Source organism: Eptatretus burgeri, chromosome 7 (genome assembly GCF_056783735.1).
Source record: "Eptatretus burgeri isolate ZD-2024b chromosome 7, Ebu_testis_v1, whole genome shotgun sequence".
Lineage (NCBI taxonomy): Eukaryota > Metazoa > Chordata > Myxini > Myxiniformes > Myxinidae > Eptatretus > Eptatretus burgeri.
This window is the reverse complement of record NC_140967.1, coordinates 34,344,252-34,360,612: the sequence shown is the minus strand read 5'-3', so window position 1 is coordinate 34,360,612 and position 16,361 is coordinate 34,344,252. Positions and strand designations below refer to the sequence as shown.

The following is a 16,361-nucleotide window of genomic DNA, read 5'->3' as shown; positions in this document are numbered from 1 at the left end:
AAGAGCATGGACACCGAATAATTAGACGAAATTCAGAAATTTCTTGGCCATCACGTTCTCCTGATTTGAAGCCTCTCAATTATTTTCTTTGGGTTTACCTAAAGGAGCGTGTGTACATCAATAAGCCCCATACAATTCAGCAGCTCAAGGACAACATCTGTGCAGAAATGTGAGGGCTGCAGCCAGAGTTATTGTTCGCTGTTATGGAAAATGCTGTCGAAAGAACCCGTCTCTGCGAAGCCGAAAATGGAGGACATCCAAGCTGCATCATTTTTCATAAATAAAGCAAATTTATCTCCATTTTGTAAATTTTCTTTTGGTATAAAAATAATCATAAATTATAAAAAAAACCAGAAATGTTATTTAATTTCTAAATCCCTCAGTGACTTTTGGAACAACCTGTATGGATATATTAATATATATATATTAATATATATATATATATATATATATATATATATATATATTAATATATATATATATATATATATATATATATATATACATATATGTGTGTACAAATATACTGTATATATGTAAACTTTTTTTCCTATTGTGCCTGTTGAAGCTGGCTGCGAAGCCGGCGAAACGTTTCCTGAGACTGGGTCTGCTCTCGCTTTTTTGCTCAAATTAGAGCAGTCGATCGAGTTTTTTACTTTTGGTTGGAAGCACCTTCTTCTTCTTTAAAAATGTGTAATCCCAACCACCCCAATCTTTTACAAACAATATTTATATATACAGTCATGCACCAATTAACGACGGGGTTACGTTCTGAGAAATGCGTCGTTAAGCGACATTGTCGTTGTGCGAACATCATTTTTTTTTTATTTTTTCGTTTTCGAACATCGTACTTACACAAACCAAGACACCTAGGCTACATAGTATAGCCTATTGCTCCTCAGATACAAACCTGTACAGCATGTTACTGTACTGAATACTGTCGGGCAATTGTAACACACATCCAAGAGAGACGGAAGACACATTAGATTTACCTTTGTGCTGTTCATGACGGCCATCGGTGTTGTTAGCAGCAGCTTACAATCTCCTCTCGCATCGATTATAGAAAGGTGAATAATTAGCGTTTGGATTTTATAAATACGTAATCATTGCATCGATGTTATAATTTATAAATGAAGAAGCGAGCACCTGTCAATTGTGTGATATATTGTCGGAACAGTGCAATTGTTTTGACAACATAAAAAGCTTCACTAAAAATAAATTTGTGCTTTAATGTCGACTGTAACAACAAGGATTTATTTGCGGGATTCTTCAATTCAAAGGTAATTTACTTGCTCGAAGGTAAACGTGCAAACATTGGTTCAGTTTGAAAGCCGATTTAGTTGAATCCCGATTTAGCACGACCCTGATTTTTTCGTGATGACATTTTATGGACCTCAACGATCGCATTATAATGGGGCCACACTGTCGTTTATTATCATTATGAGGTATTATGTACTGTACAGTGTACATAATTGTACGTGCTATTTTTATACGAGGCTACATCACTCGGCGATAGGAATTTTTCAGTTACATTTTTTTTTCATTTTTTTTTTCTTTCAGAGCTGGCAGATCCATCGTATATGTGATCCGTCGTTGCCCGGAACGTCTTTAAGCGGCGCATGACTGTATATATGTATATATATATATATATATATATATATATATATATATATATATTCCCTACTTCCCACTCATCTTGCTTGTAACCTCTTCATCCTTGGTGGTTTGGCTCTGCCATGATCCTCAATTGGATTACTGTATATACTCCAGCATGATTCAAATTTCACCTGCACCTTTGATTATAACTAAGCTTGTATACAGAGTATCTCAGAATTCACTGAAGATCATTAAAAAATTAAGATCATATTTCATATGATATTAATAGCGAACGTAGTGAGCTTCATACTTAACGCATGCACATGAGAGAACAGGAAACAACAAAAACAACAACAGCAACACAATACCCTGTGTTTTGGAATCCGTGTCGTTGGCAATGACCCTTTTGCTTCCGGTTTTTTTTTTTGCTTCCAGTTTTTGTCATGGGGAATGATGCGTCCCGGGAGATAAAGGCATCGTCGGAGACATGAAAGACCCAAATATCAGACATGGTGAATATTTCCTCCACTGATTTTAATAAAGATATCTCCCGCATCATCAAAAAATAATTTTTAATCGTGATTTACATTATTTGATCGCTGATCCCGAATCCAGGCCGTAGTAACCGGAAATTGCGTAAACAGTTGTGAACAAGTTATAGGTAAAGTCAGAAGCGAATGTAAGAAGAATACTACGTTCACTTCAAGTATTTATTTTTTAGATGAGATCCAGTTCTAGGCGGTGTAATTGTTGTTGAGGTATGATGTTGAGGTAATATTTGTTTTTTTCAGATGAGATCCTTTTCTCGGCGGTGTAGTTGTTGTTGTGAAGGTAATGTTGAGGTAATATTTATTTTTTTCAGATGAGATCCTGTTCTAGGCAGTGTAGTTGTGGTTGTGAAGGTAATGTTGAGGAATTTTTTTTTTCAGATGAGATCCTGTTCTAGGTGGTGTAGTTGTTGTTGTGAAGGTAATGTTGAGGTATAATGTTGAGGTAATATTAATTTTTTTAGATGAGATCCTGTTCTAGGCAGTGTAGTTGTCGTTGTGAAGGTAATGTTGAGGTAATATTTATTTTTTCAGATGAGATCCTGTTATAGGCAGTGTAGTTGTTGTGAATGTAATGTTGAGGTAATATTCATTTTTTTCAGATGAGATCCTGTTCAAGGCGGTGTAGTTGTTGTTGTGAAGGTAATATTGAGGATTTTTTTTTTTTGTTTTCAGATGAGATCCTGTTCTAGGCTGTGTCGTTGTTGTTGTGAAGGTAATGTTGAGGTAATATTTATTTTTGCAGATGAGATCCTGTTCTAGGCGGTGTAGTCGTTGTTGTGAAGGTAATGTTGAGGATTTTTTTTTTGTTTTCAGATGAGATCCTGTTCTAGGCTGTGTAGTTGTTGTTGTGAAGGTAATGTTGAGGTAATATTTATTTTTGCAGATGAGATCCTGTTCTCGGCGGTGTAGTTGTTGTTGTGAAGGTAATGTTAAGGTAATATTTATTTTCTTTTGATGAGATCCTATTCTCGTCGGTGTAGTTGTCGTTGTGAAGGTCATGTTAAGGATTTTTTTTTTTGTTTTCAGATGAGATCCTGTTCTAGGCTGTGTAGTTGTTGTTGTGAAGGTAATGTTGAGGTAATATTTATTTTTGCAGATGAGATCCTGTTCTTGGCGGTGTAGTTGTTGTGAAGGTAATGTTAAGGTAATATTTATTTTTTCATAGCAAAAAGACTGTTTAATTTGATATATTTAAGAAGCGAATGTAAGAAGAATTCTACGTTCGCTTCTAGGCTTTGCCTATTATATATTAACAGATAGTAAAATAAGTTAAATAATTAATTAAATACTTCAACAGTCATGCAATGCAATTGGTTGACCATATTTTCAATATGATTTAAATTTCTTTCAATTTAAAATATATATTAAAAAAAATATATATGTATTACTTTTATGTTCCATAGTGATTTCTCGGACACCCTGTATAACAACAAGAACCCATCACTGTTACACTGGGCAGCCAACCCTCTGTAAATTTTAACAGGGATGTTTTCATTGATCGGAAATTTGATAATTATTCGCATTTCAACCCTTTTGTTATCTCACTCACTACACTCTTGGTTTTCAGAAAATGTATTACAGTTGGAATTGTGACTTCTGGTATTGGTTACCAATATCAGAAACACAAATTTCATCAAAGATACTTGATCTTCAAACATAAAATTGTAATGATAAACAAAAGTCTTATTGGAACCACATGTGTGTGCATTTGTGTGCACATGTGTGTGTACATGTGTGCACGGTTGTGTACGCAAAACATGATAGTCAACATTTTGGGCTTAGCAGTTGATTTGAGCCCCATCCATCCATCCCATCCATCCATTGGGACCAGACTCTGTGCAGAGCGTTGGTGCTGCCTAAGCAGTCTTCTTGGCGATCAGGCACAATCCTGGACAGGTCGCCACTCCGACACAGGATACCAGCAGACTGGTACTCATTTTGCCAACCTCGGAAGAATGACAGGCTGAGTCAACCCCACCTGGTATTAATTCAACAGCCATGCAGGATTTGAACTCAGGACCCCAGGATCCCAAGCCCACCACTCTAGCCATTAAGCCAACAACAGGCTATATTTGAGCCCCACGAATAATTTTGTGGATATTTCAATGTACCGTAAATTCTTGAAGATCCTCTGGAGGCAGTCGGCACTGAGGGGCTCACGTCTGCGTGACTGGATAAAGCGTTGCACATGCGGCAAGAGTAGACAGCTTGGTGGGAAGAGTCCAGTACACAGCCAAAGCAGCTCCCATCCACGTTCTTCACTATACCTGCACCATCATCGATCAACACAGTCCTCTTTGTGCTTACATGCAATCACAGATTGATTTAGTTCAATGTACACTCCAACCATTTTGTGACCTCGCTGAGAAGGATTGTTTACACCCCATTCCAACTGTACCATTTTATGTGTTACATCAATTAAGGGCCAATTGTTGGATATACATCTACATGTGTATATATATATATATATATATATATATATATATATATATATATATATATATATATATATATATATATATATATATATATATATATATATTTCTAACCTAACCACTGTCTGACTCAATGACTGATATTAAAGATCGGTACCTTCCGGGTGACGTAGAAAGCTGAAATTTTGCGTGCCAATGGACATCGAAGCTGGTACACCGGAATATTTCGCAGAATCATCGGACAACATCCACAAAAGGGAACATAAATAAATGAAAAAAATGGAAAAATCAAAGGAAAAAAACATGAAAAAAACGCAGGAGAGTGACCCCAGACAATGGGGAAGCACAGTAATTTTGTGTGCCGACGGACATCAAAGGCGATGCACCAGGAAAAAAAATCAAAGAGCCGTCGGAAAGCATCTGCAAATGAAAATATAAATCCATCCATCCATTGGGACCATACTCTGTGCAAAGCGTTGGTGCTGCCTAAGTAGTCTCCTTGGCTATTGGACACAATCCTGGATGGGTCACCACTCCACCACAGACACAGACAGCCTTATGCTAAAACTGCCAGAATTAAAATGAAACACAAACATGTGGGCTCAACACCAAGAACTATGTATATTTCTAATACTTACACTACCCATGTAGTCAGGGATGTTAGGGCATTATCAGGACTGTTTGATTCAGATTCTTCCAAAAGCACCAAATTTGGCCCATATGTCGCCCATGCCATACTTTTTCGATTTTAGATGGGCGTCAAGACGGGCGCCCCCCGGGGCCGCCATATTGGCGAAATCCAATTATGGCCGCCATCCGGGTTAGAGGTCAATCGTAGTTAAAAAAAACCAAAAGGGCTAGAATCATGAATAATACCACTTTTTAGGGGTTTTCCGGGTCGGGGAATCCGATTCTGATTTTATTTCAACGATTTGAGGTCAAGGTCACCCCTCAAGGTCACCCTAAATGTCATTTTGGGGTCAAACCTGGCGTTTTTGGGGCGTCATTTCAAAATGGCCTGCCTACAGCCTCTATGGCCTACCTGGGTTACCAATCAAAAGTCAGGAGTGGATCTGGAACCTGCAACTCAGCCTGCCATCGTGTCGCCGTGATGACGAGACGAAAGTTCATCGCGACGACGAGCTTACATAATATGAGTGTCGAACTATGTCCTCTACCAAAATTATGAATTGGGGACTCTGTTGTCTTTGTCAATCGGACAAAACTGGAGAAGCCTTGCAAACTCCGAAGGAGGAGGGACTTGTATCACTTGAGAGAGATTTCAAAGACATCAAAGCCAATAATCTTCCTTCTGGTATCAATGTCACGATTCGTCAGTTGAATGATGGCTCAGGTATTGCAGCAACTCTAAAATCGCATAAGGCTAGGTATCACAAAACTTGCAGGAGTTATTGTAGTAGTTCTCATGTCAAACAGGCGAGAGAGAAGCGAGACAAAGAAGCCAGCTCTCAGAATAGTCCCCAAAAATCAGGTCATCTGTGGAATTTCAGCCTCCAGCCAATGTCAAGTGTTGTGTAATCTGTGAGGGGGAGGACCAGGCCAACCTCCACAAGGTATTAACCGATGTCGTAGATGCCAATCTAAAGAGTTGGGCGAAGACAAACAAAAACTTTCATTTACTTGGCAGACTGGTTTCCGTAGCGTCTGATGCACATGCGGCTGATGCCTATTATCACCATCAGTGTTATGTACGTTTGCGAGACTCCACTCGCGCTGCCGAGCGACTAGAATCGGTGGGTCCCGCACCTCCACCCTCGATCCCATCATCTGCGCTCAAATTGTAGCCCTGATCGAACATTCGGACACCACCGTATTTAAGCTCTCAGAGCTACGCGAGATGTATCAAAAGCTTATGAGTGATCAAGGCCACCCATGCCGAGACAAAAAAGAGCCACACTCAACTCGATACAAGGATCACCTTCTTGACATCCTGCCTGAATGGGCTGAGTTTTCCAAGGGGAATGAAGGCAGGAAGGATATTTACATATCTCACAAACTGAAGGTGGTTGATGAGCTGGCCAAGACATATTGGTCTCAGATTGGTCAAGAGGATGCACTTACGTTCATGTGGGCTGCGGTGATGATGCACAAGTTTTGTCTACTGAGTCAGGAGCCTTTTGACGGCTCCTTCCCCCTTAACTGCCTCACAGCTTCAGTCAACGAGATGAGAAGTTTCTTCAATGTAGTTCTCCGGGGCCCGTCAGCTCTTCGTGGACGTGAGAAGATCGGTGGCGACGCCAATCTGGATGCGCGGGAGAAGATCGCATGCAACATCTCACAACTGCTCATCTACAATACTAGTAAGGGTACACACCATGCAGTCAAGACATCTGCAGTACGGCACAACAAGGAGCGAGAAACCCCCTTCCCCCTGTATCGTGGCCTCAAGCTGCACGGACACACACGGGACAAAAAACAGATTGGGATTGACCAAGAACAGGGTATCTCGGTATCGTACAATCGCGTCATGGAAGTGAAGCGAGATGTTGCGCATGCGGTGCTCGCCATGCTCAGGATGGGGTGGTGGTACCCACCAACAGCCGTCCCAAGGTCTTCACCACCCACGATGTGGATAATATAGATAGTAAAGCTCAGGACAACTTCTCACTGGAAGAGTTCCACGGATATGTCCTGAGCGTACATAGCGGCGTTTTGTCAGCAGATGTTATTCCTGAAGTATTTTAATAAAAATTGTTCCTGAATAATTTTTGTTGAATTTTTAGTCGTACCACTTTTGATCTTTGACCTTTGAACCCAAAATGGGGTGACCATGACCTGAAATCATCAAAATGAGATCAGAATCAGATTCCCTGACCCCAAAAACCCCTAAGAAGTGGCATTATTCATGATTTTAGCCCTTTTGATTTTTTAACTACGATTGACCTCTAACCCGGATGGCGGCCATAATTGGATTTCGCCAATATGGCGGCCTCGGGGGGGGGGGAGGGGGGCGCCCATCTTGGCGCCCGTCTAAAATCGAAAAAGTATGGTATGGGCAACATATCGGCCAAATTTGGTGCTTTTGGAAGAATCTGAACCAAAAAATCTCTAACATCCTTGAATAATGGTCAAGAAGCTGGAAAAGAAAGTGTTAACATGAGGCAGGGAATGTCGAGTGCAACACAACGTTTTGGTTGCCACTGCTGGCTCTCTCACCCAGCCTCTGGAGGCAGCTTACCCGACCACAGCAGGCCATACACCGTTTCACAGGCAATTTGGAATGGCCTTTATGTTTGCACTCTCTGGACTGCTCACACGCAGTCCTTGTGGTGTAGCTGCCCACTGGCAATCTTTTGTGGCATGGCAATGTTGAGCAATGATGTCTGCCCACATGACAATCTTTTGTGATGTGGCAATGATCACCAATGGGCTGCAGGAGGGCATGGCAAGGGCAGCAGGCAAGGCAAAGAAGGCAAACAAGGCATGGCAAAGGCAAACCAGGAAGGCAAACCAGGTAGGCAGGTAACACTGGCCAGCCTCATGATTGTCTCACTCTGTCATGGGGGAAAGAAGTGTGGGGGCAGATCAGTTGGCCTGCTTCGGCCAAAACGTAAACCTAACTACCCCACTCATCCCTTTAATTACCCTCTACCCCCTTTATTCCTTGAACTATATTGCTCACCTAAGTCCTGTCCCTTTAAACCCTGATAGCTAATCTATTCCTCCCGGGTCCATTAATCTCACTAACTTATCTCCCGAGAGGAAATCAACACACTTGCATGGTGACAAACAAATGATGTGGCATGGCACCACAAGGCTCTCTGGCGGAGTAGCCCGATTGAGGTTGTGCATACCACTTCTTAAAATTTGGGACACAATGAGTCCACTCAAAGTCCAATTACCCAACCCCATTATCCAGCGGCTGCAATCACAGAATAATGGTAACAAGGAGGAGCATCCTGACTCGAACCTAACATCACAAAAACTAATTTCTCCATTATCAATACACCCCCTCCACCCCTCAACAGTGGTTCTATGCAACCAATTTTCCCATCGCCACACGTGTTGGTGCTTCATCAAATTTGGGCCTGGCCCTCAGATTTTCGTTCTGTCCCGTCGCACAAAATTGTGCCTGGGCAGTGTGGTCGCCCCTGCAGGCCTATCTGCCTTCAAACAACTCACACATGGCACCCCCAGGGCCACCTCCAAGCTTACCTGCTTCCTATCTGAACTGTGGGGGAGGCCCGCTCCCCGATGCCCCCCATGGCATCTGGTGCACCAGGCCCCTTCCCTCGGGTACCAGTGCCCACTACACACACCCTAACTGTCCGCTCGACACACGGCCTACTGCGGTTGACTGGCTCCCAGCGCCGGGGTGCATTCCACAACAATTACTACTCTCAATGAACCACTCTCCCAGCCCTGTTTTGTTCTTGCTTACGGCAGCTTGGCTGTCAGGTAGCTATCATTTCTTGGAAGCACAGTTGTGCCGCTGATGCTGTGCCCCTCTACCAGTAAACTGGTACTCATTTCACCGACCTCAGAAGGATGACAGGCTGAGTCAACCCTACCTGGTGTTAATTTAGTGGCCAACGGGGCTTGAACTCAAGACTCTATGATCCCAAGCCAGCCACCCTAACCACAAAGCCAACACCATGGTTACTCCCAGCCCTTCAACATCATTATTGCGCCTTTGCAAAACAAACACTTTCTACCAACAACACCAACGGCAGAAACCTTCCCAATCAAAAAACATATTAACCCCCCTCTACTCAAATACCGATGCAGGCGAGGGTTCATCTCCATGAGGCGTATATCATATTCCACTAACACCCACCTTGTACCATTTATTCAGTCGTTGAATCCTAAAAAAAATTGCCAGCACTTCATTCACACCCTGAATCTCTCTCTCAACAAACATTCCTCCATGCATTCCTCAATGGTCAGGACCATGCTGGTCCTCCAATTTACAAAAATATTAAACTCCCATCATCAATCGAAATGAAGTCGCTAATCTTTCCAATTCTAACCATCTTTGTTCTCATCATTTACCGATACAAAGTTTCTCATGACCTTCTGCATTAAACGTGCCCTCTGGGCCACGTGGTTACCCCACGGCCCAAGTTTCGGCCTTCGTGCTATTCACGTGTGCCAGGAAAGCTGACACCATGTTACAAATCATGTGCCACACCCGACATGCCATCCCACCCCACTCACCATGCTGCTTAGTTACGGGGCTCACACACCAATTGTAACGGGCTGTAGTTTGAGGTTCACCACGAGGGGAAGCACTTGAGTTCTTCCCGAACACCCAGTCCTGAGGCCACCAGCCACGTATAACTATGTGACTTGACAGGTTGCTAATCAACCATGAATGGCGATTGGTACCGCCAATCCTGGCAGGGTTTTCACAACTTCACGTGTTACCTTTCCTGTGGACGACCGCACCAAGTGAGTTTCGTGCCCTCCACGCACACCCAGATTACTGCCAAGTGAAACAGTGAGTTTGCGCTGGCTAACAAGAACAAATCATGTGGGGTAAAACTTCCCGGCTAACACGACATGTGGACTACACTGGACCAATGGAGTAAAAGATGCTGCGAACTGGGTACATTTATAATACAAGCAATTTATTATGAAAAGGGTGAGGAAAAGTACAGTATGTGTGCTCTAGGCAGGGCATTTATTCCAGAAAATACGAAGAGCAGGGAAAAGCAAGGATTGGTAAGGTGTGGCAAAAGAAATGCAATTATATACAAAATAGAAGAAACAGGGCAGAGCTAACTGATCTAATACTTCAACAGGCTTATCTTTGCCAACATGACAGGCGCCATCAGAAACAGTTCCGAGGAAAATTAGAAAGTTCAGAGAGAGGAGAGAAAGTACGAGGTGTTGGCACCCTCTTTTTACGAGACGCAGTCAACGGACTTGTGCAAGTGAATGACAGAGGAGGAGGGGGAAGGAGGAGGAAAACTGGGGTATCTAACGTGCATGGTCAGAGGGAGGTGCGGTGAGGGGTGCGATGATTGGCAAGTGAGGGCAATTGAGGTGTAGAGAGGAAACTGTAAAAGGTGGATACTAGTGGGGCTGCCCTGAAGGGGACAACCATATGGGACTTGCCCAGGTGATTGCTGATGCACGTTCTATGAGTATGCATCCACAACAAATGAGATGGAAATATAGAAAAGAATGTGTGAGGAGATAGCCTATTAATATGTAAGCAAGTCTGCAAGTGTTTGATGCTATTGGCTCAAATGACTGCACTCAGCCTGGAGCCTGAATCTCCTGCTCGCCCAGCACCCCTCTCTGTGAGCTCCGCTCCGTTCCACCTCTCACCACCAAGCCAAAGTAGGGTCGTGTGTATATCTCTTGCCATTCAGCTGTGACTGTCTTTCTGTGCGGAACACACTGCGCTTTATAGTTCCCTGGTGAGGGAGGAGTTTAACATCGGATCAGAGTGAGCTGTTGGTGTTTTCCAGTACCCCTATTGGTGTATAGACAATTGCTCTACTTCTAGCTCAGCCCACGCAGGGATTCGGGAGCAGAAATGGCCTCAAGTCAAGTCAGGTATGGGAGCATGCATCGGAGCAGTGTGTCACTGCGTCCACTTTCTGTTGGTGCTCCAAGCGCCTCTGACTGGCAATCACGCAGGCAGATGCCAGGCATATCCCCATCTCCTTGAGATGTTGATCAATCTGCTGCAACCACCAGGAATGTGGTCGGCCCATTGCCCCCGACACTCTCGAGGCTCCTTCACTGAGAGAATCTGCTGAGCAGGATCAACATCAGGAAAACGAGCCACGTGTCCATGCAGCTGCAGCTGACGCTCACGCACTATATGCAGGTGACAAATCTCATTTGAGTCTCTCTCAGCAACCGCTCCTTGGACACAAAGTCCAAACAGCGATAGCCAAGGATTTTCCGAAGAGACCTGGGACAAAAGGAATTAAGTCTCCTTCTCAGATCTCTGGTCAGAGTCCAAGTCTCACATATATAGAACAAGACTGGAAGCACAAAGGACCTGAGGACTCAGACTTTCGTCTTCCCGCACAGGTACCAGCAGTGCCACACCCCAAGATCCAGTGAATCCATCACTCCCCAGGCCCGACCCAGATGTCTGTTGACCTTTGGCTCATAGCCAGCAGAAACATGAATATCACTGCCAAGGTAAGTGAATCTCTCCGTGACCTCAACATCTTCACTACAAAAAGGTACAGACAGGATAGCAGCATCCCATATGTCATTGAAAGCCTGGATCTTAGTTTTAACCCTGGAAACCCGTAATCCAAGTGGCTCTGACTCCTCATTCAGCACCTCGAGGGCCCCCAAAAGGATATCCAGAATCCCTGCAAAGATGATTGCATCATCTGTGAAATCAAGGTCCGACATCTTGACATTCCCAAACGATGCACCGCAACTTGATCTCTCCGACATCCTCCCCATAATCCAGTCCATACAAGTGCTGAAAAGTGTGGGGGCCAGAACACACCCATGACGAACTCCAGTAACAACTGGAAATAAGTCAGAGATGGTATCACCACATCTCACAGCACTCTTAGTACCAGAGTAGATTTGAGACATCAGATTGATCAGTTTTGGTGGAACCCCACGAAGACCAAGAATCTCGCAGAGGGCATCCCGATTCACTGAATTGAACGCTTTGCAGAGATCAACATAAGCTGCAAGCAGCCCCTGCCAAAACTCTCGTCTGCGTACGGTGAAGACCCAACGAGCAAGGGTACGGTCAATCATTGACCTCTTTGGTGTGAAGCCTGACTGCTCTGGACACTGGTGCTAAAGCAGATGGTGGCAAACCCCATCAAGAATTATCTGAGCAAAGACCTTGTCCGGCACGGAGAGCAGCGTCACCCCTCAGTAGTTGTTGCAGTCTTGGCGATCACCCTTCCCTTTTCAGAGAGGGACAACAAGGCCCCTCTTCCAATCAGTTGGGATGATGCCTGTGTTCCAGGCAGAGCACAGAACTGCATGCAATGACATGAGTACAGCATTTCCACCAGCCTTGAGAAGTTCAGCATGGATGCCACAAATCCCAGGAGCTTGATCCCATTTCAATCGGTTCACCGCAGTCTGTTTCCACAAACGAAGGTGGACCGTAGTTGATTGGAAGGTCAGCAATAGGGATAGTAACACCCCTGACATCCAACCCAACAGCTGGTGGATAGGCCTGGAACAGCCGCTCAAATAACCGGCCCAGTGGGCCTTCACTTCACTCCTCTATCAAGTGCCCACCACCTTCTGCAGTCAACCGAGGGACGGGCTAGAGGTACGCAATGTGTGAATTCCCCTGCAAGCAGGATGAGGATCACTTGACCACAGGTGGTGCACTACCCTCTCACAGATTCCTTGCACATAGGCCTCCTTGTCCACCCTTAGTGCACGTACAGTAAAACGCTTCAGCTCCCTAAACAGCTCAGCTCTGCCATTCAGCCTGGCCCTGCGACGCTGGTCAATGGTATCCAGTGTCACTTGAGAGACAAACTTCTTCTTCGCCCTCCAATGAGTTCCAAGACATCCACCGGCAACATCAAGGACGGTGGTCTTGAAGGCACTCCACAACTCTTCAGGATCCCCCAAAGCACCCAGACCCCCAAATCTCCACTCAGCCTGTTCGCAAACTCCTCAACGACACTCTCATGGGCTCACTTGCCTTGAAATCCCCCACACACTTTAGCTCCAAGATTAATATGGCGCCGGGGTATTCGGTTGCGCTCTCCGGCCAAGAACACTCGCTGGACACCCAATGGGGGCCATAATTGAGCGGAGTGCTAGGGCTCGGGCTATCCATATGATGTTGAATGGGGTTCCGTGTACACTTGTGTTCTGAGTTGGATGCCTGAGCGTTCAGAGTAAGAGTTCCACAAATAGTATACCATGCTCCCCCATCTCCTGTTGCTTCTGAAGGGAGTGGTGGTCGGTGGTGGTGGTGACTGTGGTTGAGGTGTTTGTAGCAGCAGCATAGTTGTGAGTTATGATGTGGTGGTTCATGATGGTTGAGGCATCGTGGTTGTGGTTGTTCATTGTGGTTGAGGCGGAAATGTAAACATGCTTGGATTATGGTTCAAAGGTGTGGTGATTATAACAAAGGAATCTTGATGGTGGATAAAAGGTTGTAGCTTTGAGGTTCGAGTATGGTGAAGCTCGAGTTGAAGTGTCCATTGGGTAATGGTGCGTGATTCAATCGGGGAATGGCGCGTGTATGCAAATGACTTGCCCCGTGTTATTATGGTCGTTGGTACGTGAAGGAAGCGTGAAGGAAGGAGAGGTTCACATGTGCAGCAAAGCAAGATAGGTCATGAAGGGGCAGAAAAACCTAACTAGAACCCATGCAATGCATATTGACCCATAAACCCATAACACATAAGGGAAGGGCAATCTAAAATGAATACTAATGAAATAACTATCTCAGGAACCACTATATGTTGTGTGCCATTGCCTTGGAGAGCGATGGTTTCGCAGGACCATAACAATATATCTGCAATGGTGACCAAAACAACAGATAAAAATACAACCACAATGCACAGAACTTAGAAACTAGGCTGGCCAGAAATGTCTATGCTCGACAGTCTACGTGATTGCTTACATTTTGAACATTTTCACTTTCTGCACAATGATTAACTTGAGACTGCACATTAAACCTTGTTATACGATCTGTTCAAGCATGTCTTCCATCCTTAATGGCCGACACAATAAATAACTCTCCCTCACTGTCTGCAGCTGTTTGTAAATGGATTAAGTTTGCATTTCTTCAGGAGTGAAAGCAAAGAGTACAAATAAAACTTGTTCTAATACCTGCTGTTGAAAGGTTGATGTCTCGACGTGATCTTACCGTACGTGGTTTTCGGTGAGTTGCCGCAGAATTTGGCAATAGATCTCATCCTTCATCGGCTCTGCTTTCAATGCCACCTCGAATATTTGGTTTGTGAGCTCTATGCCACTGTGCAACCTTCGGGATGGGTAATCTCCCATGTACTTCAGGATGGGTGCATTGTCGGTTAAGGGGTTTGTGTAAGCTTACTGAAAAGGTATTTAAGCCTGTCAAGGTTAGGTACCTGGACCTGCCAAATTTGTGACACGATCTCCAATCCACCAAGCTAATGGCTGAGTATCTGCATCAATTAGAATGAGCTAGTTACATTCCCAATTTATATGACTGATCATTTACCTAACAGCATGGGAAATACAATTGCTCACAGAAAGAGAAGGGAAATGAGAGATTAGGCTGGACTCAAACTTGAAACTTCAGACAACTAAGAGTTTGTCATGAGTACTCAAGAGCAAGTAAAAGAACAACTAGCAAAGAGGATATCCATGAAGGCTGAGCAGGCATCCTGGCTAAGCTCCTCACTTGCAGCCAACTTTCGGAGGAGAGGTTGCTTTAATGGCTCCCGAGCGCAAACCCATGCTCTCTGCCGTGCTCTTGGCCGGCTCACCATTACTCGACTCAGTGTGTGCTTTGGTGGCGGCCTGAAATGGGAGGTCATCAGGGAAGAGTAGTTGAGTATATACCACATGTTAAAAAAAAATGATGGCACCACCTACTAGTATAGTTGCCCAGCAGGCAAGGCTCATACTTTTGTGGATGGTCTAACCCCAATCCAAACATTGTAAGATTCTCTTAAAGTGTTAAAAAATTTCCATTTTTCAGCAATAGAAATGAAATTATATTATTTCCATAATTGACAATATGACAGGATTGCTGTAATACAAACCAACCTGAAGTGATCCATTGCAAACTCCTCCAAAGTGTAGCGTTTGAGACTTTTTCCATTGTCCTGATACCCATCACCACCTGGTAAAGCCTACGGGTGATATGACGAGAGAACAGGCATTTATTACATTGGCAAATATAAGGTCATTTTGACTCCCCCCTTCCCAACTACCCAAGATCCATACATGCCTCCTGACATATAGGAGGTGAGTGAAGGAAAGTAGATAAGTATATACTGTGCATGTTCAAAATGAAAGCACCACCAACTACTTAAAAAAAAAAAACTCCCACTGCATGCTCCAACCCTTCCCTGCTCTTACTTCATTCAAACCTATATTACCTTCTCTCCCCACTTCTCCCACCTATTTCACAACACTCCTTTCAATCTCCCGTCATCCAAAATGAAATTCTCTCTTCATCACCTGCTTTTTGTACAAACTGACCACCTTTAAAGAGTTTGTTCAACTTCTCAGTATGTTTTATTACCCAGGCAAGGTAGTTGCACAAGATAAAATATCAATAACTACAAAATATATATATATATATATATATATATATATATATATATATATATATATATATATATATATATATATATATATATATATATATATATATATATATATATATAATGTTCGTATAAGATTGGGGTGGTTGGGATGACACATTTTTAAAGAAGAAGGCACTTCCAACCAAGAGTTAAAACTAGATCTACTTCGCTAATTTGAGCAATAAGCAAGAGCAGACCTGATCTCATGTGATGTTTCACCAGCTTCACAGCAGACTTCCTCAGACCAATTACATACAGTGCCTATAGAAAGTCGACACCCCCTTTCAAAATTTTCACCTTTTGTTACCTTATAGCCTGGAATTCAATTGCATCGAACATGACTTTTTCCACCTTTATTTACACATCATAACCCACAACTTCCAAGTGAAAAACAAATTCCACAAATTTCACAAAATTTATTAAAAATATAAAACAAGAATATCTTGGTTGGATTAGTGCCCACCGCCCTGAGTTAATACTTGGTGGAAGCACCTTTAACAGCAATTACAGCGATGAGTCTGTTGGGATAGGTCTCGACC

At 43.6% G+C, this 16,361-nt stretch overlaps 1 protein-coding gene, 1 long non-coding RNA gene and 1 pseudogene across 2 annotated transcripts in view; 2 read left to right on the top strand and 1 right to left on the bottom strand.

Annotated features, from left to right (window-relative positions):
• Positions 1-16,361, bottom strand: part of MYO7A (myosin VIIA) — a 161,384-nt gene that overhangs the window by 69,996 nt on the left and 75,027 nt on the right. Inside the window, exons 36-39 of the mRNA XM_085888027.1 lie at positions 15,278-15,363; positions 14,871-15,028; positions 14,391-14,544; positions 4,259-4,414 (exon numbers count right to left, since the gene is read on the bottom strand). Of these exons, the coding sequence (XP_085744153.1) occupies positions 4,259-4,414; positions 14,391-14,544; positions 14,871-15,028; positions 15,278-15,363 (554 nt within the window). The remainder of the gene's footprint in view (positions 1-4,258; positions 4,415-14,390; positions 14,545-14,870; positions 15,029-15,277; positions 15,364-16,361) is intronic.
• LOC147023004 (uncharacterized) overlaps positions 950-16,361 on the top strand; it is a 47,160-nt gene continuing 31,748 nt past the window's right edge. The window contains exons 1-2 of the long non-coding RNA XR_015059992.1: positions 950-1,280; positions 2,032-2,108. This is a non-coding gene — a long non-coding RNA (uncharacterized LOC147023004). The remainder of the gene's footprint in view (positions 1,281-2,031; positions 2,109-16,361) is intronic.
• On the top strand, positions 5,679-7,407 carry LOC147023005 (uncharacterized; annotated as a pseudogene).